We start from the raw sequence: 25,997 nt of genomic DNA, 5'->3' as shown, positions 1-25,997 counted from the left end.
ACAGGGTCCTGCATGATCCAGGAAATATTTGTGAGTTGTTCACTCAATTGGGCGGCAAGGAGGGATGTGTCACAGCATCACAGCATCACCCTCCAATGGAATTAAATGTCCTCAAGGGAGGGTGGAGGTGGGGACAGACAACAGATGGTGTGTGTGTGTGTGTGTGAGGGGGGAGTGAAGTTCCTGCAGCGTGCACACAGGCTGTGCTTCCCCTTTGCCCAAAAGCTGGTAGAAGAGGGACACATACACACATTCAAGGTTGAAGGGGGTCACTGGCAGAGTCCTGCTGCTGGTGTCAGCTGCCCATCATAAGAATAGCCAACCTGTCAGCCCAGGGCCTATCAGGAGCTGCCCTGCCCCTGCCTGGGGGCCCACTGGTCAGCCTGGGACCTATGCTGTAGGAGAATGGGGACAGACTGGGGGAGCCCAAAGCAGGAACTGGGCAGGGGTGGGGACTGGACCCCAAGTTCCTAAGGGAAGGCAAGATGCCCTGAAACCGTTTAGCCTGGAAGGGCAGGTACCGAACCATGAAAAACAGGGAGGCTCTGTGGTCCCAAAGGCTGGCCCCCGGGGCACCACCAGTGGTCACAGGATGGCCCTAATCATCTCCTCCCAGCCCTCCTTTCCTCCTTCTCCTAGGAAAGGTAATCCCAGTGTTCAGCCCTTAATACATCAAGCTTTACTGATCTGGAAGAGATGAACAGGGAGAGGACGTGGGGCGAGGGGTGAAAGCAAGAGAGTGGGCACAGTCTAGAGATTTCACCTGTCAGGGCCTATGGACAGAGAGGCTGGGATCTGCCTCTCTGTCTGTGCAGGGGCAAACATTCTCACAACCAGACAGGCAGGGATCTAGGTCCACAGACACAACTCAGGGTGCATCTGGTGTACAGTCAGACTCAGGGCTACTCCTTTGGCAGGACTTATGGGCACATGGATGGGGGAGGCCAGGAGGAGGTTCAGAGGCCTAGGCCCTGGCTGTACAGGCCCTCATAACCCAGAGGCCAGCAGAGGATTGAGGAGGAGCTCTAGGCTGCCTCCTCCAGGCAGCCTCCTTGATTGCTTCAGCCCCTCAATTCTTTCTTTCCAGTCCACAATCTCTGCCAGCCAACATGTCTTCTCACTGCTCTATGCCCAGGCCTCCTCATCTGCCATCCACCTCTAAGCCCCTATAGTCTGGCAGAGGACTGGTCCAGGAGTACCCTAACAGGTCTATGACCACCCTAGGAGAGGAGCTAGGCACAAGGGGTGGGGGCTCTGGTAGCCAAGGAGTTCTCAACAGCATTTGCTGACGCCAATTCTGTTTCCCCATCTCCATGCACAGTGTCTGGAAATAGCCCCACGGGAGAGGATTGGTAGAAAGAAATAGATTTATTCTCATGTACAAAGCGGTCAGCCCACAGGACCATATACAACAGTTGCACAGAATCCTAGAAAAACGCATCTCTCTAAAGGCAACTCAGAATAGGTAAGGCAGGTGGCCCCCCTCCCCCCACCCCACAACACAGAACAACACAGAGAAGGGAGAAGCCAGCGGCCGGGCTGACCCAAGAGGCCCGGCCCTATGGGGGTCTCCCAAGCCCCAGGGCACGGGTAGATATGGCCTTGAAGAAGATAGGAGCCCTGCTGCTAGGGCTGAGGCAGCCCTCTCTGGCTGCAGAAATGGAGAAGGGGCTTGGGCTGGGGGGGGGGGGGGGACACTCAGGGGGCCACTGTAGGACTTAGGGTTGGCTCTTTGCCCGAGGGTGGCAGAGACATTCCATGGCTTCTCCTGGGACTCCACAGAGCCATGGGGACTTTGATCTAAAAGGGGTCTTAGAAAATGGATTGTCTTACTCTCCTGTCTCACCCAAATAGGAAAGTCATTTGCCCAGGGTCACACAGCCAGGAGAAAGGATTATTGACTCAACTGGAGCCTGTCTTTAGCCTCGGGATCCTTCCTGCCCACCATTCCCGTCCTGCTTTCTTCCTGAGCCTCCTCTGCCCAGAGCACTGAGGGGGGCCTCTGGCAGCTTCCATGTGGGGCCCCTGCAGCTCTTCAGGTTCCAATGCCCCCATACATATAGTGGCAATCCTAAGGGCGCGCCTTCAGCCTCATGGCTAATGACTGTTTCTAAGATCCACTCTCTGCTCACTCAGGTGTCCCACATTCTCCTTACAGGAGGACCCTGGAAGAGGGAGAGGGCCAGATCTGGTAGGGACAGGAATGGGGACCAGGAGAAACCATCCAGGCTGCCTCAGAGGAGGAGTGGCTGGGGAGGACTTGCCAAGACGAGGTCAGAGGCGCAGATCAGGGCCCACTGCTCATCAGTCACCCCTGTGCTCTCAGCGGACAAATGACAAAGTCTTGGCGAGGCTAGAAGTCTTGCTTCCATTATACAGACAGGAAATCTGAGGCCCGGGAAGGTCGGTACTTGCCCAGGGTTGCACAGTAAGTCCTGGATTAGAACCTAGGACCTGTGGCTCTGGGCCCAGGGCACTGGGCCAGGCCAGTGGAGGGCTGTAAGAGAAGGCCTGGGCAGGGAAGGGTCCCGGGCAGGGCTCATTCAGCGTCAAGGCTGCAACAGCCATTAACGGGGGCTCTGGTGCCATCCAGCTCAGGCACCTCGTACTCCTCATCCAGGAAGTCCAGCGAGTTGTTGCTCGGGAGGCCGCGGATGGTGAACTTGTGAGACACCTTGGTCCAGTGCTCACGGTTAGAGGCCACACGTTCATACAGCTCTGCCGCCTTGGGGAACAGGTCCTGGAGCAGCCTGTGGGTGCAAGGGCACAGGGACAGGGTCAGAAGTCGGGCTGTGAGTAGCAAGGAAGATTAGGGCTACAACTATAGGTAGACAAGAGTGTGAGGCATAGGACTGGAGGCTCAAGGAGAGCATGAAATGAAGGCCCCACTTAGGGGCCAGTGGAAGACAGCTGGGCCCAGGGGCAGTGGGGTGGGTCAGCTGGAGCCAGGCAGGCCAGCAGTCCCACAGCAGGTCCCTGGAGCTCTCTTACTTGTAGATGGGCATTGCGATGTGCTCCATAAAGCTGATCTGCAGCTCAGGGATGTAGGCCTTCTCCCGGTCCATCATCTCCATCGGCCTGTTGCCCATGGCCTTCTCCTGCAGGCAGCAAGTTGTCAGGCCTGGGCCCCTTCTCCCTCCAACAGGCACAAGGATGAAACTAACCCAGCCCTTCCAAGCCCCACACCAGGAACCCTCCCTGCAATCTGGGCACTCAAGATCACTCCCCACATACCAAGTCTCCCTGGGAGAAGAACTCTTTGTAGATCAGCTCCTGAAAGACCAACACTCTTATCATACTCTGTGCATGGGATCTGTCTCCCTGAGCTCCTCTACAGCTCATTCCCAAGATGGCAAACTGAGGCATTCTCAGCTCTGGCTCAGGCACAGTTTGGCAGGGGGATGGCCCCAGATGGGGAGGAGTGGTTGGGTTCTGGCCCACCTTCTGCCAGCCAGTGACTTGCTGTGTGACACCCAGTGAGTCCATGTCCTTCTCTGAATCTCCCCATCTGTTGCACTGAGGTGGCCTAGGTTTCTGTCTCCCCAAAATTTAGTGAGGCTGAACTCAGCACAGAGAGGGTGTTTAGGCTGCAGGAGCCACAGAGAACTGGGCTTGGTGTGCAGCCTCCTTTCTCAGGGAGGAGCAGCACTTACTGCAATCTTCCTCGTTGTCTTCCAGCCCTTGGTCTGGTCAGAGAGGTCACAGGAGGTCATAAGGAGGCAGAGGAGGAGGCTATGGTGCTGCTTGTTGGTACGGTCATAACCCACTGTTGGGGAGAGGGAGGGGTCAAGGCAAGGCCTCCAGGGCGACCCCACATGGTCCAGGAAATCCAGCACCCTGGATGGGAGCCAGAGGCTGATGCTGGATCTGCCTGGGTCTGGTAGCTCGATGCTAGAGGGGGTGGGCCTAAACCCCTGGAGATGCTCTCCAAGCACATCACCCTCTTGGTGATCCTTCCCCAACCATGAGGCCTGAGGTTAAAAGTAGGTACCTTCAGCCATCTTCTGGAGGTCTTTGAAGATGCGGAGGTGATGGGCCAGGTCGGTGGCCAAGATGATGTCCCGCATCAGGTCCAGCATACGCTGATAGTCCTGGGCCAGGGTTGGGGGAGGTGTCAAGGCCTCCTGCCAGACACCCCCACCCGCTCCCTCGGCTCCTTCTCCTGCCTCAGGCCAGCTCTGGACTCCCACTCCCTCACCCCCACCCGTGACCCCGTCACCTTCCGGGAGAAGTGGTCAAAGATGTTGCAACCGTGGGTGTTGAGGATGGCGATGGCCTGAGCGAAGTGGTGCCTCTGCAGGGGGAGAGGAATGATGGGGGCCCAGTTGGGGTGGGGGGCTCTGCTCACTGCTGACCCCAAGAGAGGGAGCCAGCCTGCTACAGCCCCAGCCCCCAAGGTGAGCAGAACAGGAAGAAACAGGGAGTCAGGGGACCTAGTTTCCTTTCTGGGCTCTGTTTTGGCCCTCTGTGTGACCCTGGGCAAGCCCTTGCAGGCCCTGAGCTTCAGATCCCTCGGCTGTCACATGGAGGCATACAACGATGCAACCTCTGAGAGCCTCTCAAACTAGAATGATTCTGAAATGATCCCTTGGAGTCCTAGACACTAATTCATGCAGCAAACATTTGTTTGCTGACAAAGAAAGGCAGTGATGAGGTAAGGGCAAGGCCCCTGTCTCCAAATGCTGACAGGCTGTCACTCAGAGGAGGAGCAGGCTTAGCCCAGGGCACAGAGGGCGGAGGCAGGGCTGCCATGCGGCCTCCTGGGAGAGAGTGAGCCCCTTGTCTACTGGGGGCATGCAAGCGGGGGCAGACCCCAGAGGGGTGTTATGGGGGGGGGGGCGCAGCATGAGGCAAGGTGACCTTGCAAGTTTGGCTTCTACACTGTGCCAAACTCTGTGCCCAGAACAGGGAATCGAGAGATGTCTCAGATTCTGCCCCTGTCCCAAGAAGCTCACAATTAAAAAACCTAAGGTAAAATGGGGTGTCATGGTGGAGCCATCCGAGACCTGATGGGGTGAGGGTTGCTCAGGGCCTTCCCAGATATGCAAAGAGAGACCTGCTAAATATAAGTCTTCTTTGTGAAAACCTGGGCTCAGGCCAAACCTGCGGGCTGACTCATGCCCCCATCCACACCTGCACCCCTCCAAGCCCAGCCAGCAAAAAGAGCCAGACATGCCCTGTGGGGTGGGTGGCTACAGCCTTCAGGGCCTGTCTGGAGAGTAGGGCTTGGGAACAGGAGGAGCTGGATCACAGTCTAACTACATAAATCATCAGCCTTAAGAGGATGAGGGGTACTGGGATATTGGGTAGAATGGTGGTACCTCCATGACAGAGCCCTCGGAGCTGTAGAGCGCAGCCAGCACAGATTTCTGGAAAAGCCCGGGAAATCTCCATCACTCCTCACATCCACATGTAAGTGCCTGCTATATTAGGCCAGGCGGTGCCCTGTCCTCCCTGCCCCTCACCACCCTCTCATCTCAGAGCCCGTGCAAAGCCTTGGAGAGCCTCCTCCCACCTCTAAACCAGCTCCTGGTCTCACTAGCTCCCACCTCTCCTCAGGCTGGAGGGGTGAGACCCCCAGATGCCCCGAGGAGGGCGCCCACTGTGAGGGGGGCAGAGTCTCACCGAGGCCACCTGGAAGGAGTTGTTTGTGCCTCTGTGGTCCAGGTCATGACACATGCAGGAAATAAACAAGGCAAAGATCTCGATGTCCCTGGTTGGGAGGCAGGGGGGAGAAGGAGATCAGCCCCTTCCTGCACGTCCAGAGGAAGAATGGCGCCTGAGAAGTCCAGGAGCCACCCAGAGCGAGCTCGGGACACCGGGTCCCCTTCCCAGAAAGCAGCCCTGGTTTGGAGTTTGACAGGCTCACTGTTCCAGTGGTATGTGACTGTGAGGAGGTCCCACCTGGAAAGCAGGGCTATGCAACCTTCCTTGTGGGACTATTAAGAGGATCCCAGGAGGTGGTGATGTCAAGTGCCTAGCACACCAGGGGTGCCTCCCTATCCCAAGGAAGCAGACTCCAGCAGCTGCCAGCCTGGGGGAGGGTGGTCAGTCCCCCGACTCACTCGAGGTAGTTGGTGAGCTCCAGATTCTTATAGAGCAGGTAGCAGAAGTGGGAGACGGAAAAGGCGTGCATCCAGTTGTGGTAGGGGGGATCCCGGTAGCCCTTCTTCACCATCAAACAGAACCTGGGGGGGAGGAGAGAGGGCAGCAGAGGGGCCTCAGGCTCTCTTCTTCCAGGAATCACTTCAGGCTCTGCCTTGCCCCACTCCTTTCCCTTACTCGTGGTTCCGGGGGTCTGGGGACTGCCTCTCACCCATGGATCTTCCCCTCTCCCACAGACTGGGCCACTCCTAGTCATCCACAGAGACCCCTTCCCAGAGCGCTGGGGCAATGGAGGTGAGCGTGGAGGACAGAAGGAGGCAAAGCCTGAAGCCGCCTGCATGTGGAGGGGAAGACTGGGGCACACACCGGGCCAGAGTCGGGCAATCGATTTTGTAGTTATTGATGAAATTCATGTCCTGCAGCATGCTCAGGATGGCCTGGAGAGAGCAGAAGGGAAGGGTCAGAGGAACTGCCAATTTCAAAATGGGTCCCCTGACTTGGCCTTTCTTGAAGCCTCTAAAATTTTGGAATCTTAGAACTTGAGATCTAAAACTAGAGAACCATAAAAAACCAAAACCGAAACCTAGAGAACCATAAAATGATAAGGCCAAGCATTCTCAGAGCCATGAACTTTCAGAAACGGGATCTAAGAACTCTTGGAACGAAGCTCACATAATCTTTGAAAACCAGGGGGGAGGTGCCAACCCTGAGGCCACACGCCCTTGTCAATCACCCAGTCCAGCCCCTGAGTCCTGGACAGGCCCTGGGGCCCATGCTGGCAGACCACATGCCAACTCCATTACTGGGGAGGCTCTCTAGCCTTTGGTGATGACTGTCTCACCAGGAAGTTCCTAGCCACATCTAACTTAAGTCTGGCTGCACACCCTCTGCCTCTGCAGTCAAGTCGGGAGGGCCAGCTCACCATGGAAGTGTCATCCTCGGGCAGAGAGCGAGGGGTATAGGTGAAACTGGCAAAGTTGGAGTCAATGGCAGCCACAGGCTGGATTCCATCATGGAGGAGTTTGGTATATTCATCATCAGAGACCTAGAGGGGACCAACCACTGTGTTAAAAGATGGCCTCCACCCCCCACCCAGCATCCTCACCCTCAAAGTCCCACAGCAGGAGGGGCGATTCACTCCGGCATGCATCCCCCTCAGGACATCCACTCCGTGGAGAATCACTGGGCAGGAGGTCACTGTTGTGCAGCCCACCACCTACTGTGCCCTCTTGCCTGTAAGAACCCTCATCTGTAACAGCCTATCCTTAGCAAAGACAGAGAACACCCCTTCATGATACCCCCTGAACAATGCCAGCCTTTCACAGACACTAACTGGAGGTTTCCTTCTTTCAGGTAGAACGTCCCAGAATCTAACCTTAATCCTTCCGACTACAGCTTTGATCATAGCTATCCGCAAAGTCTGTGACCCTTTGATTTGGACACAGGTGAGAAGGAAATGACCACCACACACTCTGAACTAAAGCCCGAGGCAGTTCTTCTGAAACAGAGTCTGGGATTGAGATGGAATAGCAGCAGGTCGCCAAGGACTGCAGGAGCACTGTACCTAGGGAAGCTGTGGAAAGTCACTGAGTGAGCTTCCTAGCCTTCAGTAATTCTCAAGATGGGAGTTATCCCTGGACATGGGGATCACCTGGCTGCACCAGGTACTTCCTTGGGGTGGGTCCTGCTGCCAGCCTTGGGGCTGAACCAGAAACTGCTTGGAAGAGGCTGCCCTAAAGGAGAGCAGGAGAACAGGAGGCCAGGCATTGCTCTGGGTCTATCTTCTTATCTCCAAGAGAAGGCAATCAGAAAACCCAGGCTGGTCCTGGACCTCTGAGGAACCGGAAGGCAGGGAAGAAACAGGTGGGCTGCAGGGGACCCTGGGATCTTGAGGAGGGCAGCAGCTCCGTGCAGGCCTCACCTTCATGTGGTACATCATCATCTCGTTGGCCAGGTGGCTGCGATACTGGGCCTCATTCACTTTCTTGTAGAGGAGGGACTAGAGGAGAAAGGGAATGATAGGGCTCAAGTGAGATGGCTATGAAATCTCAGAATGGCCAAGACTGGGACAAGGGGTCAGATAGAAACCCCCCTTCCCATCCCATGCTAGCCCTAGTCTTTGCCTTCAAGCTCCAGCCCAGAGTAGCAAGCTCCCTCCCACTTTCACCCAGACCTCCCTCCCCTTGCTCTGCCTCCCCAGGTTCTGTTGGCATTTGACATGGCACTTTGCATCCCCTCCTGAGCCTGCCCCAGTCTTCAATCATGGCAGGGAAGGAGAAGCAAGGAGGTGGGAGAGCCTCAGGAACCTAGTGATTGCATTCCCGAGTCAGAGCTGCAACTCTGGACAATGAGACCCAACATTTTTCAAAAAGAAGCTGACTAGGGGCTTGGCTTGAGGTTGCGGTTGAGGTTGCTTTGGGAACGGGGTGGGCAATAATGGTGTTTTCCATGATCCTAGGAGGCTAACCGGACAGGATAGTAAATGGTATCCCCAATTTTTGGATGGGAGACAGGCCAGAGATGACCAGCAGGTGCTGTAGCCTGTGTAGAGACCCAGGAACCGAGCTCTGAGTCATGGACCCGTCGGAACAGTCAACGTGGAGAGGAGAACAAAGGGTCCTGTCCCCACTCACATGGGCTATGCTGATGCCACAGTAGATAGAGAAGGCGGTCGCCAGGTCCTCGTCGAACTTGCTGAACCATGGTCCGTTAATCTTGTTCACCAGCTCGGCCACACCAATGACCTCTGGGGACCGGAGAGGGACTAGAACCGGCCGGGGGGTGTCGGGCGGGGTCTGCCCTCCGGGCCAGGGTGAGCCAGGCCTTCCCAGGTGGGGAAGGGTCGCGGATCCTGCTCAGGCCCCGCCCCGCCCCCTCCGCGTTCGCCCCACTTCCCGGAGCCGCCCGAGCTCGCACCCTGGCTCTCGTTCTTGATGGGGAAGCAGAGGATGTTGCGCGTGCGGAAGCCGGTGCTGTCGTCCACGCCGCGGTAGAAGAGCGGATGCGCGTACGCGTCCGGGATGTTCAGGATCTGGCCGGTAGTTGCCACGTGGCCCGCAATGCCCTGGTCAGCGGGGATGCGGATCTCGTAGCTCTGCCAGGGAGGGGATGCGGCGGAGGAGTCGGCGACCGGCCTCGGAGCCGAGCCGAGCCGACCAGCGACTGTCCCGCCCGCTCCCGCTCCCGCTCCCGCTCCCGCTCCGGGGGCGCCCAGCACTGGGCCCGGCCGCACTCCTGCGCGCCCGTGCTCACCTCGTCATCCACCACACCCCCGTCGAACACCTTGGCCACCAGCTCGTTCTGATCCAGCAGGAACACGGAGCAGCTGTGGGAGACGGCCTTGGTCCACAGGGCCCTGACACCCCTCTCCGACCACCCCCACTTCTCACGACCCCAGATTTCTGAAGCCTGGAAGGAGTGCTCCATTATACGACCCGCCTGAGAGCTGGCTGGCTCCAGACATTAATTCATCCCAACGCCTTGTTTTCCCTTGTAGTGCCTACTGTGTGCCAGGCACCGTGTTAGGAGCTGGGGACCTATGGCCAGGAAAGCCAGCCCCGCCTCTGCTGTCATTGGACCTTACCAGGGAGGGACACAGGCATGAAATAAAGGATCACACATGATATGACAGGGCCCCACAAGAAGGCAGTGGAGAGGGAAAAAGAGGGAAAAAGGAACAAGGGGACGGGGAGGAGGGCTGGGGCCTGTCTCGCCCCACCCGGAGGTAGATTCGCTTACATCTCAGCGTTGCTGAGGTTTCTGGCCTCTGTAATGATCTCCTGGAGCAGGACAGAGACATCATCTGTGGGGGGGAGAAGCGTGGAGGGCTGTGGTGAGACCCGACTAGAGTGCCCAGCCAAGCCCTCTGACCTCTCCTCCCCAGAACGCTGGTCCTGTGCCCACCCCAGCCCACCCCGCAGCCAGGCAGCCAGGCCTGGAGGAGGGCAGTTCACTCACCCAGGTGAGTGAAGAGGTTCTTTGCCACTTGGAGAAGAGCCTGGAATGGAGACAATGAAGATCACAGGGATTCGCATTGCAGAGGTGTCACCCCCTCCAGCCCCCTGCCTCCAATGGCTCCGGGGGGCTTCTCATCCCTCCTCTAGGGCTCTCTGGTCAGGCTGGGGACCGCCAGAGTCTAATTATGTCATTTGGCTACCAAGTGAAGGAGCGGGAAGTACAGCCCCGCTGGGCAGTAATCTGAGTCTCTCCTTCACCCCCCCACCTCCCCCACCCCCCCACACCTCCCCCCACAACTGCCCAGATGTTGCTGTAGTTCCCAAGCTGAACACTAGAGGACGATCCCACACAGTGCCTGCCGCCGCGGCGCTGGCCTGAGGAACCACCCACCTCCCTCTTTAAGAAGCCTCCAGGGCACCAGCGAGGGCTAGGTAACCTTGGTGCCATCAGTCCAGAAAAACAGGGGCTCTTCCCTATGGATGACGCTCTGAGGCTGAGAGCTGGGCAACTCTGTCCCCTCCAAGAGAGGCTCCTAGTAGGTCACTCACCTGGCACTCACACTTGAGCTTTTGCTCTTTCTGGAAGGCCAGGGTGCTGGTGAGCACCGTGCTCGTGTAGTGGAAGCAGTGCTGGATCACTCGCTCATCCTGTTCCGTGAACCTGGGGCAGAGGGCAGGGGTCACTGGAGAGGGAGCAGACAGCAGACTTCTCTTGCTGTTTCTCTTTGCTTCCATTTCTCCAGGAAGCCCACTCAGAGACGCAGCAGCTAACCATCACTCACTCCCCTCTACTGGGGCTGCTTGCTGCACAGGCAGCGTGGACCAGCTCCCCCCTCAGACAGGGGGGCTCCCTAAGGGGAAGGTTCTAATCCTCCTCAGACCAAAATTTCCTCCTTAAACTATTGCTCCTTGAAGCCAGGGCTACATCCCCTTCCACTGACTTCAGATTTATCCCAACTGAGGCTAAGTCTCCTCCCTCAGATTAGAGACTTGCCCGGGCCGGAGCTGGGTAGTCTCCTGCTCTTCCCCAGGGGCCACCAGCCTCAAGGAGCGGCAGTGGCACTACCCCGTCTTGTCCAGCTCCTGTCACGGTCCTATCTTCACAACTCTGCAGGCCCTGATTTGGTGCCTCCATAAATCCTACTGTGGTTGTGAGGAGGAGCCCATCTTACTCACAGAGCTAGCTCTCATCTGTCAAGACAGCCCCCCCAATCCTGCTGAGGTCATGCAATCTGGCCACCAAATGACTTGTCACCAGGGAGTTTTGTGGGGGCGGGATGGACCAAGCTGCGGCAGGATCTGCACTGGGGACATGGGTTAGCCTCTCCGAGCAGGGGTCTTGGGAGTGAGGGGGAGGAGCCTGCCTCAGAGATATTGACCTTCTCTCTGCCCCCAGATTTCCCTGCCCAGGCTTCTCCCCATTTTCTGGCTGGTCTCAGTGCTCTTCTGCTAGGACATCCCCCACTCCTACTGCTGCCCGATGCTTTGGGCCTAGATCCCTACACCCACCACCCTGTGTCCACCTCCCCCACCTTCCCTAGCATTTGAGGCCCCTTAGTCTGGTCCCACTCACCTCTGTCCCCTCATCTATGGGTGTCTCTCATACTCGGCCATACTGAGATCCTCATCACTCTAAGAAAACTTCAGGCTCTCTCACACCTTCACATTTCCCCCCACACCGTTCGCTCTGCCTAGAATACCTTTCCCACCCTCCTCCCTCTCGGCCCTGAAAATAAACTTCGTATCTTGCAGGCAGGGACCATGACTGTATCACCCAGTGCAGAGCTGGTGCCAGGGAGATATATGGGAGGTGCTTGCTAAATGTTTTAACTGTACTCTACTTCTTCCCTGGCCACCAAACCCCATCTCACTCCCAGCTCAAGGGACTCTGGAGTCCCAGTTCTCTGGGCTCCAGGTAGCTTGTCTGCATTCACTGCTCTGAGCTGAACCCCACCTTGGCTCACGTACTCATTCCGCACTCACTCCTGAAATATATGGGACCCAGAGATGGCTACAAAGCTGCCACCAAGCCCTGTCTCATTTCCCTTCTGATGCCACCTCTCCTCTGGGTGTGGGGCCATCTCAGAGCCCAGTCCCCCAGCCAGCAGCCAAAAGTCACAGCCCCTGTGAAACTCCTCCCCAGGAGCCTCCTGCACTCCCCTCCCCAAGGGTCTCTCCAAGACCACCTGACCAGTGCAGGGCTGGACACAGTAGGTGCCCAACATGTGCTTACTGAATGGTATAAATGCTCCTCCCACCACTAGGATTCCAAGCACAGATGACACTAATCCCACATCCAACCTGCCTCAGCGGGTTTTGCTTCACCTTGTCTTCATTTCCCCAGGCCTATCCACCTGCCTACAGAGCTCTGTGTGCTGGCAAGTCCTGCTACTCAGGCCTATGACTCCCAGATCTCTGTCCCACCCCCGTAATACTGTCCCTGGGCTTCTGACACCTCTGGAGTCCCAACATCCCCAGTCTTCACTTTCTGCAGGACCTCCAGGGCCTGAAGCCCAGTTCCCTTGCTTGAGCCCCAGGGGTCAAGCATTTTGTCAATATCTCTCTGCATTCCAGAGTCAGGATTCCCCCCTCACCTGCCTGCTCTTCCCTACCTGTACAATTCAGGCACACACGGCTAGGCCAGCTGGACCAAGTGTGGCATCAGGGGTGAGCTGCACCCACGACAGACACGGTTCACCAATCACAGCACTGCTTCTCACTAAACTCATTTCCATTATCAACCCACTGTTTCAGGCAGCTACTACCATGTAATGAGTTGGAATAGGACATGAAATCTATTTATAATACCACTTTGAGACCCCAGATCTGACCTTGGTTCTTGAGAAATGCTTCCTAAGCCCTCTTTACCCAACTCTGTCCAGCCCCACCCCTCTGTGCCCGATGATTCTCAGAGCTGCCCTGTCAGTGTCTCTAAAGTCCTTCAGCTTAGCCAGCACCCGCCCCCCCCCCCCCAGCCTCTTCTCTTTAGCCTCTCCACAGTGTCAATGATGCTCTGTGGGTCCCAGAGAGTTCCCCATCCCAGAGCTCACCACCCCTCCATCAGGCAGTTTCCAGCAGAAGTGCCAAACAGGGTGATGGCAAGTGGGGGAAAGGCCAGTATTCTAAGAGTAGATAATCCAAACTGGAGGAAGTGAGCAAAGAGAAGGGGAACTCATTTGGACCTCAACATGATTTTTAAATAAGCCAAAATCAGTGATGGAGACTCACCAATTACCTGTGCCTCAGCCAGCAGTAGCTACAAGGGTCTAGCGCCTTCATAATCCTGTAGTCTCTTGCACCAACAAATCATTTGGTCCACCACTGCCAGGACAGGATCCCCTGCCTGGTGCCCTTCCCTCACTGTTACCCTAGTCAATCCCTGCCCAGCCTCTCAGCTCCATCTCCTGATCCACTTCGCCCTAACAAGACTCACAAGTCTCCTCCGAGCTTGTTGAAGGCGCAGGCTAAGGCCACCACCTGGTCTGTAGCCCGGCTGATGACAGGGACGCAGAGCATGGCCTGCAGCTCACAGCCCAACATGTTCTGCAGCTGTTGCACATCCTCCTGCAAAAGGGGAGGTGTGTCGGGGCACCGAAGGAGGGAGGGAGTACGCTTCCTTCCTTCCCCCGGCACTCAACTACATTCTGCAGCAGACAGTTCTAAGGGGCTCCTGTGGGATGCGAAGTACTACACATGGGGGTGGCTTGGGAGAAAGTCCCTGCATCTTGTCTCTCCGATCTCCAGGTTGCCATCTTCCAGACACCCTGTCCCTTTGCCTCCTCCCCCAGTCCAGCCAGGCCATGGCTTACAGAGGTGAGATCTTTCAGCTGGATAGACTTCTTATCTTCCACCACATGGCCCAGGCGTCCTGTGGTCAACTGGGGAGTGAGGAGAGGTTGAGTCAGGGCCTAGCTCCCTCCAAGGAGCTAGGTCAGGCGACCTCGGACTCAACCCTCCCCTCCCAAGTCTGGAAGTTTCAACAACTTCTTCAGTAAGTCCAAATGGTGGATAGAGTCAGCAGAAGGGGGCAGGGGTAGAAGGTGGGGTGGAGGGAAGGATTCTTGATCAGAATCCCCTTTCCATGATATTAGGCTCTTCCCTAATTAGAAGAGAGAAAAGCAAACTCCAAGGATTCTCATTGATTTCAACAGATTCTAAGACAGTCAAATCCAGAAATACTCCAACAGAATAAACTGGTCGCAAAGAAGCCTTTCTATAGATTGTTTAGAGATCTCTCCTAATGGATTCTATTTATGAGAGGCTGTGATCTCTCATAACATTTCTAAATAGATTCCAAGATCCAGATAATTCCATCAAATTCCAAGAGATTCTAGCAGAGATCTCAGTCTCTCTGGGCAGATCCCTGGAGTGTGGAGCTGGCCCTAACTGCTCCCACAGACTCCAACACTGAGGATGGAGGCAGAACTCACCGGAAAGCTGGTTTCTTCCTCCAGCACTTTGTCTCCGATGACCTGAGGGACAGAGTGGCCGGACGGTTAAAGGACGGGCAAGAATGTTCCCCTCGGAGAACCGGGTCTCTCCAGCTCCCCGTTCTGCCCACAGTGGACCTGGGCCCTCACCTTACAGGAAAGCTGGAGATTGTCCTCGGACACCAGCAGGAGGCAGCATCGAGAGGCCTGGGTCTCCTGCTGCAGCTGAGAGAGGCGGGGACGGAGAGGGGGCTCACCGGGGGCCTGGAGCCGCCCCCACTCCCCACCCTCTCGCCTCTCCCTGGCTCCTCAGGTAGAAGAGAGGGCGGGCCGCCGGAATCTGAACTGAGAGGGGGGTTCACGGGGACCTGGGTCCCTGGAGGGACACGGCGGGGAGAAGCACTGGTACTCACGTATTGGAGGACTTTGAGCTGCAGGGAAGAGGCGTCCAGGTCGTAGAGTTCCCCTGGGGTGGCGAGACGCGGGTTAGGCTCCCACCTGCCGGCCCAGCCGGGGGACCCCGGTCCCCAACCCCGGGCACACGTCCCCGCAGAGGCCCCTCCCCTCCAGGTTAGACCCTGTCTCCCCTCTTCATCCCCGCCCCCCGCAGCACCGGGTCCTCACCGCACAGCTGCAGGATCTTCCGGTCCCGGTCGGTGTAGGCCACCCCGCCCGCCGGGGGGTTCGGGACCGCTCCCGGGGCAGCGCCGGGCCCGCGCTGCTGCAGGGCCTGCACCCTTCGCAGGGCCACCAGGCTCTGGGGCAAGCCGAGCAGGCAGCCAGTCACTCGCCGCGCCCCGCGGGTACCGCGCCCGCCGCCCTCGGGCCCCTCGCCTCCACGCAAACCCTTCCCTGGTCCTGCGGAGCCCCGCGCCCCCACCCGCCCGGTCCCGAACGATTCAGCCCTCAGCGCTCCACCCACCTGTGGGCTCCCACTGCCCCAGCAGCGTCCTTGGGCCCATGAACACTCTCACCCCCACCCCCAGGCTCTTACAAAACTGGGCAGGACCAGATTTCTCCGTGTCTCTAGCACTCACGGGAGTTACAAGTCCTTGTTAAAGTCACAAAATCATAAAATCTCAGGAAAGACCCTCCATTAGGTAGGTACCTAGTACCTCCATTAGGTACCTAGTCCTTCCTAAGTACTGACGGGATATTTGACTTGCCTTATCTCACCGGACCATAAGCTATGGGTCAGTGCTATCCTTATCCCCATTTTCAGATGTGAAACCAAGGCTCAGAGAGGGTAAGTGACTTGCTCAAGGTCACATAGCCCAAAGATGGTGCACTGGAACCCAGGTCTGTCCAGCTCCCTGGCCAGATCATCTTCCCACCAGCTGTGACAAGGGTCTTCAGCAGCCCCAGTTGCACCCCGGCCCTACCCCCACTCACATGCTTCTCAACTGCCTGCAGGCTCCACTCTTCACTGTCATTCAGCTGGCCACAGTGCACCTAAAGGAATATGAGAGGAGGACTGGCTGTGACCTCCCCTAGCCTCCTGTCCCTGCCACAGTGCCCTCCCCACGCCCAGCACCACCTGTCCCCACCAACACATACACACTCCAGTCTGCGGGCCTCAGTGATAAGCCTATCCTTCTGACCAAGCAGATGGCTCCAGGAAAACCCCTTTGTCCAGGAAGCCTTCTAGGGCTAATCCAAAGAAATAGAAGTTTTCTGATCTGTGCCTTTTCAGACACTGTCCCATTAATAGCACAATCCAGGTGTCTAATGAGGGAAGGGTGGTGACCTTGGGCCCCTTTCCCTCTCCTAGCCCATGGAGCCCTTTAGGCCCTGATTATGGAATTGGTGGTATCAGCCTCAGCCTCCAGCTCCATCCTTTCGGAGTTGGGGTTTGAGCTGCCCCTGAGTCTGCAGTAAGAGAAGAGGTTCAACATTTACAATGCATCTGCTGTGCCTAAAGGACTTGGGAGGAAGGATAAGCGAATGAATGAACTGGAGTGATAAAGTGCTTGCCCTACATGTATGTGATTCTCACCAGCCCAGGAGGCAAGCTTCCACTCTGCACATGAACCAAGGCCCAGAGAGGTTGAATTGCCTTGCCCCTGGTCACACAGCAGAAAGTGGCAGAGTCTGGGACGGGATCAACCATCCCCTCCCCTTTTCTGCCCATACCTTCCCCAAGCCAGATCCCCTCCCATCCCTCCCATTCCCCAACCTCCATCACCCTATCCCACTCCAACTTCCCTGTGTCAATCATGAGGAACACCCTTAGCGCATCTTATATATGTTGTAAAAGCTCTTCTCCCAACCCTGCTTGGGCACTTGGTAAGAAAAATGAGGGAGGGAGGGAAGAAGAGAGAGCCCTGCCAGGCTCCCCACCTGCGTCACCAGCTTCCTGTGCCTACTCAGGGCTTCTCACCACCTGCAGGGCTCCCCACAGTGCCTGCACTGGGGTCCCTCCTTCATCCTCCCTCCCCACTTAGCAGCCCCCGCCCGCCTCTGCTCTAGGTCCCCTGCCTGAAGCAGATGGAGAGGAGGAGCCCAGCGGGTTCTCAGAAAGCACACAGTCTGGCTGGGGCGGAATGGAGTGGGGGATGCAATTGGTGGGGTGCAGAACCTCATACCTGAGGACGTGGGAGAGGGCAGACTGGTGGGAACCTAAGGGTTGTGGGGGATCAGAGGGGGAGGGCATCTGCGAGGCTTCAAGAACTGGTGCTGAAGTATGGGGACGACACAGGGAGCCTGAAGAACTGGTGCTGAAGTATGGGGACGACACAGGGAGCCTGAAGAGACGGTATGGCAGACAGGAGACTGTCCTGGCAGTGCGGCTAGTAGGTGGCATGGGGATATGAGAACCAGGGCAGGGGTAGGACCCATGGTGCCACAGAGGGAAGAACCTTGAGAGCAAGGCTAAGGAACTGGACTTTGGCTTAATTGTACTGGGGATCCATGACAGACTTTAGCATCTACAGACCAAAGATGGTGTCGAAGGTTAAGCTCTGGAAGAAGTGCCACCACCGAAGACCCCCACAGGAAAGGATGTTGAAAGGCGGGGGGCATGGTTCATTTGTGTATGGCTTTCATAAACATGTTGGTATTTTACTGTTAGTGGGTGGAGGAGGTTATCCTTCTTGTTCCTTCCACCTGAACCCATCTCTCAGGAAAAGGGAAGATTCGGACCCCTCTGGGTCTGTGGGGACAATCAGTTGCTGGGTTGGCAATATACTTTGGTGCCAATACAGAGCTGGGAGACTGAATGAGAGCTTCAGAAGGTTGGAGACAAAGAAATCCTTCTCCACCCACTGGACCCACCCCACCCCAGCACATGCTCCTGGGCTGCCTCAGCCCATCCCCACCCAGCATGTACACATTCTCCTGAAAAACCTCAGCACCCGCCCATACACTCACTTTCCCATGGAGATGCTCAGGCGTGTGTGCACACGCACATACAGAGTATAGTCCCAGACTCAAAGATATCCACACACCCACACAGCATATACACCATCCATATGTGCACATTCGTACCTGTACACAGGATACCTGAGTTCACATACCCATGAACCATGCACACACTTCTTCCCCCCCCCCATATGCAAACATACAGTCCCCAGCACTCACACATGGCTTTTTACTCACCAACAGGAACACCACTGCCACCTACTCTTGCTAATCAGGGAGTGTGTCTGGGGCCCAGTGGAAACACTCAGTAGTGGGCACTGGGGCTATAGAGAGAGTTGAAAGTCCAGCACAGCCCCACACCCCTCACCCTCACCAAGCCCAACATGGCTAATTGCAAGAACACCTCATCCTCATGTAAGGAGCTGGTGAGGCGGCACAGCCGGAGGGAAGAATGGGCACAAATCATGCATCAAATGCCAGAGACCAAGGGCCGCCCACTCCTGGGACTTATTATCCCAGAACTGAAGAATAGAGCTAAAGATTCTTTCCACACAAAGAATCTGCAATCAAGGCACCTGGAGCTGCAAGCCTCAGAGGCCCAGCGCTCCGCCAGGCAGCCCTGCACCTGGCTGGCATATTCCTCCACTGCCCGCATCTGTATCAGGCCCCACTATTCCTTTCAGGCTCCCCGTTTCTTTGCCAGCATTTGCTAACATTCGCAATCCTAGCCTTATTTTGCACTCTTGCTTGATGCCTGTCTCCCAACCCCTCCAGACTGTATGGACTGTGAAAGCGGGGCTCAGTCACTGCTGTTTGCAGCACCTAGCATACAATGCCTGGCCATGCTCAAGAATGGATACCAAGAGCAGAGACTCAGAGAAGGGAATGGGGTTGTTGAGGATGTAGCTGTGAGTCAGCCCTCCCAAAATATCTGCCCTGTGGCAGCCCCTTTACCCTTTGTACCCTCTGCCTCAGGATCTGGTTGCAGCTAGGAGGTAGGGGGCCACCTGTGCTGCCTCTGAAAGGATGTGAGATCCCGCAGGACAGGATCTCTCAGATGCATATGCCTGCATCCGGGAAAGGGTGTCCTGGGGAAGTGCATTTCTACCAGGCTTGGAGGAGAGGCAGACTGTGAATAATTTAAGTACCTTTCGAGAATTCTTTTTTAAAAAAAGGAGCTATTCACTGCTCAGGGTCTTTGAGGAGGTGGGCAGATAGTCGTCAGGAACCTCTCCTGGCAACCAGAGCCCCAGATAGCATCTTGCTCAACAGCATGTATCCCATACCTCAGACTCACTGGGATCACTCTTCTTCCAACCACCCTTCTCCCCACCCTGCCTTGGCTCATGCTGTTTACTCCACCTAGAATATCCTTTCCCCTCTTCTCTGCCAGTGGACCTCCTACCTATGCTCCAAAGCCCGACTCAAGTGCTACCTCCACTAGAGGCACCCCTTATTGCTCCAGCCTCTGCCACCAGAGCAGCTGCTAGCAGCATTTATTTCATTTAGCCACTGGTAGTCTGAGGCTGTGCCTGCCTTCCCCCAGATGGAGCTTCTAGAAGGCACTAATGGGTCTCACTTCTCTGGATGCCCAGAGCAGGGTTTTGCTAGGATGCACTAAGTTTAAGTAATGTGACCCACCTCCCCCTCCACAGCACACAAAACCTATACACCCAGGCCTTTCTCCCCCCCAGGAGAAGGCAGAAACCTGGGCTCCCCCCCCCAATCTGAGCCCAGGTGAGCAGCAGTCATGGCAGCCATCCTCCTGCCCGCAAGATGAACAAACTCCAAACGTCCCTTTTGCTGCAGTTGCTTGCCTTCTGGCCCAGCCCTCACTGTCCCTCCCAGACTCTGCTCCCTCAGCAGAGGTGGGCGCCCGAGGTACCACCGCCCACCGCCCACCTCCGCCCACTGCCCCGGCCCTGGTCCTCTTCCAAGCCACCAGCTCTGGCCCAGATTGGGACCAAAAGAGGGAGGGAAGCCTCGCTGAGAGCTCGGTGCCAACAGCAGATCCGTCCCCTGCGGGAACAGAAGCTGGGGGTGGGGAGCAGCTTGCGGGAGAAACCAAGGGTGCGGGCGGCTCCCTCCGCGGGCAGATGGGGCGCCGGAGACCCAGCCAAGCACCCCTCCCCGCGGCCGCCCCCCACTCCCACTGCCCTCCCCCGCCAGCAGCTCCGGAAAGGTCAGGCGCCTCGGAAACCTTTAATTCTGGCTTAATGAGCTCGGGAGGAGTCCCACGGGCGCACGAGGACCCACTCTTCATCTGTCCCGCCCCCCGGGCTGCTCCCACCGAGGTGGTGGCGGCCTCGGTGAAGCCTACTCCCAATAATGGCCATTTGGGGCGCCCACCCTCGGTCCCGGGGACGGGACAGTGATTGTGAACGCTCACGCCCCCGCCCCGCCAGGCTCAGCCGAGCCCTGCCCCCGGAGCAGAAAGCCCGAGAGCTGCGCCAGGGGGCAGCAGAGGGCACGGGGGAGCCCCGGCCTGGGGGCCTGGGTTCCGGCCTGACGCCCCCCCTCCCAGGCAGCGCATCTCCCCTTCCCCCATCACCCCCTCCAGGAAGCCCTCTCCGCCCGCCTCTGGCGTGGGGCTGCAAGCTCTCTCAGGCAGCCCCTCCCGTAGCCCCCCCTCCTGCCCCCGGAATCCGACCGGCCGTCCCACGCTCTGTCAGCACCCCCCCCCCGCCCCCCCACCGCAATCCACCCTTCCTCGGTGTCTCTCCGGCCTTCTGTGGACACAGCCCCCCGCCTCTAACCCGGAGGGGAGGATGCCAAAGAGGGAGCAAGGGTTGCACTTCTAGCTCACAGGGGGCTGAGAGGTGCAAATGGGGCTTGTGCATGTCTCGGAATGTGGCTAACCCGGCCAACGACTTTGTCCTGACCACTCAAGGTAGGCCGGAGCGCTGGGGTGTGGGGAAGCCCAAACTCCTCCCAGGCCCCCATTTCCCCAACTCCCGCCCAGCTTGCTGCTCTACACACACACACACACACACACACACACACACACACCAGACAGGCTCCATCCACTGCACTTGCTCTGTCTCCCCCAGCCCACCCCACACCCCACACTGTTCTTACCAGGATGACGGCCGCCACAGCCCCAGCCTCCTTGTCCACCAGCGGCATGACCAGCACTGAGGGGAAGAGGGCAATGAGGTGGTCCTGCGGGGCCAGTGAGGCTCAGAGATACAGAGCCAAGCCCCAGGGAGGGAGACAAAGACACAGACAAAGAGGCTGGGACAGAGACACAGAGAGACCCAGAGACCCAGAGAGACAGGGGGTCCTGAGGCAGCAACAGAACAACCACAGCAATGTCCCCTGCATGGAAGGAAGCCCCCTCACTTCACAATTCTCCTGTGACCACCACCCCCAGCGACCCTGAGAGGGCAGGAGGCAGGAAAGGCTGAGCACCCCTATTTTACAGATTGGGAAAGTGAGGTCCAGAAAGGGGAAGTGACTTGCCCAAGATCACACAGCAAGTCAGGTCTCCTGACTCCCAGTCTTGTGCACTTTCCACATCGAGACAGAGGACAGAGACCTAGAGAGGCTGAGACACGAGGCAGAGAGACATGGCGGACAGGGGGTGTGGAGAGGAAGAGAAAGAAAAACAGAGACAGTGACAGAGAGAGCATGACAACAACGCAGCCCATCTAGCAATAGACACAAGCACACGATCACTGTGGCCACTGGCCACTGAGCCCTCGTATGTGCCAGGCCCTTAACATGCATTATCTCATTTGCTCCTCCTCAAAACACCCCCTCAAGGTAGGTTCTCTCATCCCCATTTTACAGATCAGGAAACGGAGGCTCAGAGAGGTTAGTAGCACAAGAGGGAGAGAATTAGAGGATTTGCTGGAGACACAGGCAAGAGAAAGATGGAGACAGAGATGAAGACAGGGATAGAAGACAGACGTGATCTCGGGAGCAGGAGCACAGTCCCTCCCTGCCCCTGCCCACTTCCCAGTCCTTACCTTGGCTGTCAGGAGCCAGTGGAGCCACCAGCCTGGCCAAGGGCTTCCCTGGCAGATTTGAGGGGCCCAGTCCATTGCAGCCCAGCCGCTTCCGGGAGACCACAGCCTCTCTGAAAAGAGGATGCCATCCCATCTCTCAGTCCCTGGATTACATAGGAGCAGACCCCAGCCTGGGGACGCACAGCAGGCTGGACCCTGCACATCTGCAAGGATCTAGACAATTTAACCTGCTGTAGGGTGGACACAAATAAAAGAGATGGGAACCCTGACCTGACCGTGTAGCATCTGGCTCCTGGTACCTCTTGCTGGTGGGTGTGGGCCTAGTGCAGGTCCCCCAGAGCAAATAAAGCAAGGACTCAGAGCTAGGCTGCCTACATTAAATCCTGCTGTGGCTACTACTTGACCTTGGGCAAGTGACCTACCTCTCTAAGCCTCCCAGGGAGACAGAGTGTGGAGGAGAGTAGAATACTAACCATCTCCATCCTCAGAAAGCCATTCTATACACCTGAAACTAGTGTAACGCTGCATATCAACTATACTTCAATTAAAAGAAAAGAGAAAAAGAAAACATTCTAGAGCAACCTGCAGTGCTAAGCACAGGAGGACTCCAGAGATAGCTGTCCTAACTTGAGTTTATCCTTCACTCCCTATGTGCCATGCACAGTCCAAGCAACTCCTATAGATTAACTCAGAATTCCTGACAATCCTATGAATTCAATATTATCATCATTTTCCATTTGCAGGTGGAGAAACTAAGGCACTGAGAGGTTAAGAACCTATCCAAGGTCCCATGGCTAATAAGTGGTGGAGTCAGGATTTGAACCCAGGCAGTCGGCACCAGAGTCCATACTCTTTTTTTTTTTTTTTAATGACAGAGAGAGAGAGAGAGAGAGAGAGAGAGAGAGAAGCAGAGGGAGAACCAGGCTCCAAGCAGGGAGCCTGACGTGGGACTGGATCCCGGGTCTCCAGGATCACACCCCAGGCTGAAGGTGGCGCTAAACCGCTGGCCAGGGCTGCCCAGAGTCCATACTCTTAACTAGTGTGCTAGAATCTTTCTAAAGACCTGAGGGGGCATGAGCTTCCAACAGGATTAGTGTGAATGGGGGTAGGTGTGAAGAAGGGGGCAGGGAGGAGAGATGGTGTAGGAAGAATGACTTTCTATCTGCCCTCACCACACATACCACCCTTCCCCTGGCCTCTAGCTCTTCCTGCTTAATTAAGTGCCTGATTTTTCACCAACTGTCACTCCCTGATGATTAATTGTCCTGGGTTCCTCATCCCTCATGCTGCCTCTACTTAATTGTGTTTGTAGGAACTGCCTGGCCTGAAAAGAAGAGAAGCCTGGGGGGCATATGGGGTCACTCAGGGGAGCCAAGCAAAGGCCAGTTGAGAAAAAAGAGAGGGGGCAGCCTACAAGTCTCCTGATCAGGTCACAGCTTCTAGAGAAATTGAGGACAAAGAGGTTGAGCATTTTGGTAGAGATCGTGCAGTATTCTGAACTGGATCCACTCCCTCCCGGTCTCTTGGTCTAGAATCTACAAGAACCGGTGGTACCTCCTACCCTCTAGCCCTGGCACTCTGGACCATTAGGCTCCTAGAGTGCTAGGCTCTGGTTCTGCGCTGTCCAACTATGCCAATCATCCCAGGAAGGAATAGGAATCTAGGGTGGCAGGAGGGCAGTGCAGCCATGCTTCCTGATGACTAAACTGCTAAAGACTGGGGCTTTCTGGGGGCAGGTGCCTTCCTTGGTGACCCCCAGGCAAACCCTCTCTTGCTGAACCCATGCAGCCACTTGGCTTCCTGCAGTCTGGTTTTTGGGTGACCACAAGGTGGCGCTGGTCCCTATGCTGCTGGTCAGTGAACCTGTCACTTCATCCCACTGACCCCTGACTCCCCCATTCCTACCATCCCAACCCCCTGCCCTGACCAGAGTTACCTTGGCCTCATCCCCTTTCTCCTGGGGAACCCGATAAAGGAGTCTGCCCTCAGTCTTTTTTCTTTTCTGCACAAAACTTCTTCCTCTGTGCTCACAGCCCCATGACTCCCCAACCCCCCACTCTCATAAACTCCAGACCCCAGATAGGACCCCAGATACCCCAAGGCCTCCTGGAAGCCTGCCCTAGATGTCCGTGACGTTGACAAAGGCACCTAGTCCCAACCTGAACTTGTTCTCTCCCCCACAGAAAGTGGCACAACCACCCATCAGGTCCCTTGTAGCTTGTCCACAAACTGTCCTTAGCTACCTCCTCTTCCTCACCTCCCCCATTCAATGGGTGAATCACCTCCCATGCATCTCTCATAACTGTCCTGCATGGAATTAGTGTCAGAGAAAGCTTCCTGGAGGAGGCGATGCTGAGTTGGGTCCTAAAGAACATGCAGAGGTTATCGAGGCTGAGGAGAAGGGATGTGCAAGCAGGGGGAACTACCTGTGTAGAGGCTCAGAGGAGAGAAAGACCGTGTGGCTGCTGGATTGCCCTACTGCAAGGAGGTTAGTGTGGCCGGATGGCAGAGAGCAAGGCTGCAGAGGGCCTGGGGAGCCGGGCGTGATCCTGAGGGCACTGGGAGCCCCAGAACAGACTTGCATAGGGGGAGGTAAGGGGCAGGTTTGCTCTCAGGTTAATCTGTTTAGCTGCTGGGTAAAACTCTCATTAGACAGGGAGGATCTGAGAGGCTGGAAACGTCCTGGCAGTGAGAGCCTGTGGTCTCAGGGGTCCCAGGACAGCAGCAGACGAAAGGCTGGGCTGGGGCAGGTCAGCCTTGACTCTGCCCAGATCATTCATGGAGCCCCGGTGCCTCCAAGGGGACTAAACCCTCTGGAGTCCCCTCACCTTGGCACCTTGCTCTGCAACCTGCCCTACCTGGCCAGGCCACATCCCACAGTCCCAGGCTGGTCTATGCTGGGCCATGCTCATCCCAGCCCATGCCCATGGGAGCCCTTTCCTCGGCTGCACCCTTTCCAGAACTGTAGCCCCTCTGGGGGTTTTAAAGACAGCCACAGACTGGAAGGGCAAGGGAAGGGAAGTGCCCAGGCTGAATCTCCCCAACTGAGATGGGGGTGGGGGCTGTGTCTATACTCCCACCCCAAAGGTTCCTGACTCAACTTAGGACCTTGTGCCCTGCCACATCTTCCCTCCTGACTCCTCTATCCTCCTGTCCCAGATGCCAGGCCGATGGTGGAGGGTGAGGGGACTCCACGCCCAGGGGCCAGCTGTCCAGGCTGAAAGCTAATGACTCAGCCCCAGTGCCTGGGTGGTCATGGCTGCCCCAGTGACGATAAAGACAGATGGGCACAGAGTGGGGAGAGGAACGGGCGTGGACTTTATGACAGTTCCGTCCCTTTAACAATTATTTGTTTAGTGGCAAGAGTAGAGAAAAAGGCTTTCTGTAGGTAGGGTCAATGGCCTGGAAAGAGCTGAGTGCCCAGGCCCCCTTCCAATCCTCTGAGCCCCTTCTCTGGTGAGGCCCCATCCCTCTTACAGAGCACCCCACCCCTCACCTCCAGGGGCCTCAACCTCGCTCTGACTTTTCATCTCTCTTAGAGACAAATTATGATCTGGGCCAAGACCTGGACCCTCCTGTCCCCTGTCCTCTCCCAGAACGTGAGACTCCAGGGATGGGAAGAGACTATTCCCTGTGTCCCCTGAGACAAATCAGAGGGACCCACAGATTCTGCAGTGAAAGAGGACCTGGTCAGCTCTGAGGAAGACATTTCTCAAGGTGGGGCACCAGGACCCCCAAATGGTAGCAAAGGGAGACAAGCAGCTGGGCTGCTGTGGGTGATGGTGTCCCTTTGGCAGCTGAAAGGCCCCAGACTTCGCGCTACACCCAGCAGCGGATAGTGAGAGGCTTCAAGATGGCAGGAGACACACTAAGAGGAGGCAGGCGGGCGGGCTGGAGACCGAAATAGGCTGAGGGATTGAGGAGGCACCAAGATGAGGGAGCTGACTTCCAGGAAGGTCCTACCACAGACAGCCTTCCACTTTCCAGGAGGCTCTCCCCTCTGGGCCCTGGAATTCAGAGCTGGCCCTACCCTCACCCAGGGCAGTGTCCCATCTTACTGACTCTCAGGAACGGATGGAGGCCCAGAGTGGACCCTTGGCCTGGTGGTCACAGCCACTCCTTCCTGGATCCCAGGCCCCCCAACTCCCAGCCCATTGTTCTTGTGGAAAGACCCA

At 56.8% G+C, this 25,997-nt stretch overlaps 1 protein-coding gene across 7 annotated transcripts in view; it reads right to left on the bottom strand.

Annotated features, from left to right (window-relative positions):
* Nucleotides 1-1,349: 1,349 nt before the first annotated feature.
* Nucleotides 1,350-25,997, bottom strand: part of PDE2A (phosphodiesterase 2A) — a 92,790-nt gene continuing 68,142 nt past the window's right edge. For all 7 annotated transcript variants that reach the window (XM_038568749.1, XM_038568750.1, XM_038568754.1 and 4 more), the window contains 27 exons: nt 21,823-21,932; nt 20,930-20,985; nt 15,884-15,943; nt 15,116-15,248; nt 14,905-14,957; nt 14,642-14,716; nt 14,492-14,533; nt 13,871-13,939; nt 13,495-13,625; nt 10,611-10,722; nt 10,063-10,102; nt 9,844-9,907; nt 9,358-9,430; nt 9,022-9,199; nt 8,739-8,851; nt 8,027-8,104; nt 7,028-7,150; nt 6,472-6,542; nt 6,066-6,188; nt 5,626-5,713; nt 5,322-5,369; nt 4,220-4,294; nt 3,992-4,091; nt 3,654-3,766; nt 3,235-3,273; nt 2,992-3,098; nt 1,350-2,750 (listed from right to left, as the gene is read on the bottom strand). In XM_038568749.1, coding sequence (XP_038424677.1) covers nt 2,540-2,750; nt 2,992-3,098; nt 3,235-3,273; nt 3,654-3,766; nt 3,992-4,091; nt 4,220-4,294; nt 5,322-5,369; nt 5,626-5,713; nt 6,066-6,188; nt 6,472-6,542; nt 7,028-7,150; nt 8,027-8,104; nt 8,739-8,851; nt 9,022-9,199; nt 9,358-9,430; nt 9,844-9,907; nt 10,063-10,102; nt 10,611-10,722; nt 13,495-13,625; nt 13,871-13,939; nt 14,492-14,533; nt 14,642-14,716; nt 14,905-14,957; nt 15,116-15,248; nt 15,884-15,943; nt 20,930-20,985; nt 21,823-21,932 — 2,485 coding nt within the window. In that variant the 3' untranslated portion in view covers nt 1,350-2,539. The remainder of the gene's footprint in view (nt 2,751-2,991; nt 3,099-3,234; nt 3,274-3,653; nt 3,767-3,991; nt 4,092-4,219; nt 4,295-5,321; nt 5,370-5,625; nt 5,714-6,065; nt 6,189-6,471; nt 6,543-7,027; nt 7,151-8,026; nt 8,105-8,738; nt 8,852-9,021; nt 9,200-9,357; nt 9,431-9,843; nt 9,908-10,062; nt 10,103-10,610; nt 10,723-13,494; nt 13,626-13,870; nt 13,940-14,491; nt 14,534-14,641; nt 14,717-14,904; nt 14,958-15,115; nt 15,249-15,883; nt 15,944-20,929; nt 20,986-21,822; nt 21,933-25,997) is intronic.

Source organism: Canis lupus, chromosome 21 (assembly GCF_011100685.1).
Source record: "Canis lupus familiaris isolate Mischka breed German Shepherd chromosome 21, alternate assembly UU_Cfam_GSD_1.0, whole genome shotgun sequence".
Taxonomy (NCBI): domain Eukaryota; kingdom Metazoa; phylum Chordata; class Mammalia; order Carnivora; family Canidae; genus Canis; species Canis lupus.
Note: the sequence above shows the minus strand (reverse complement) of the source record. Positions and strands in the feature narration are given on the sequence as shown.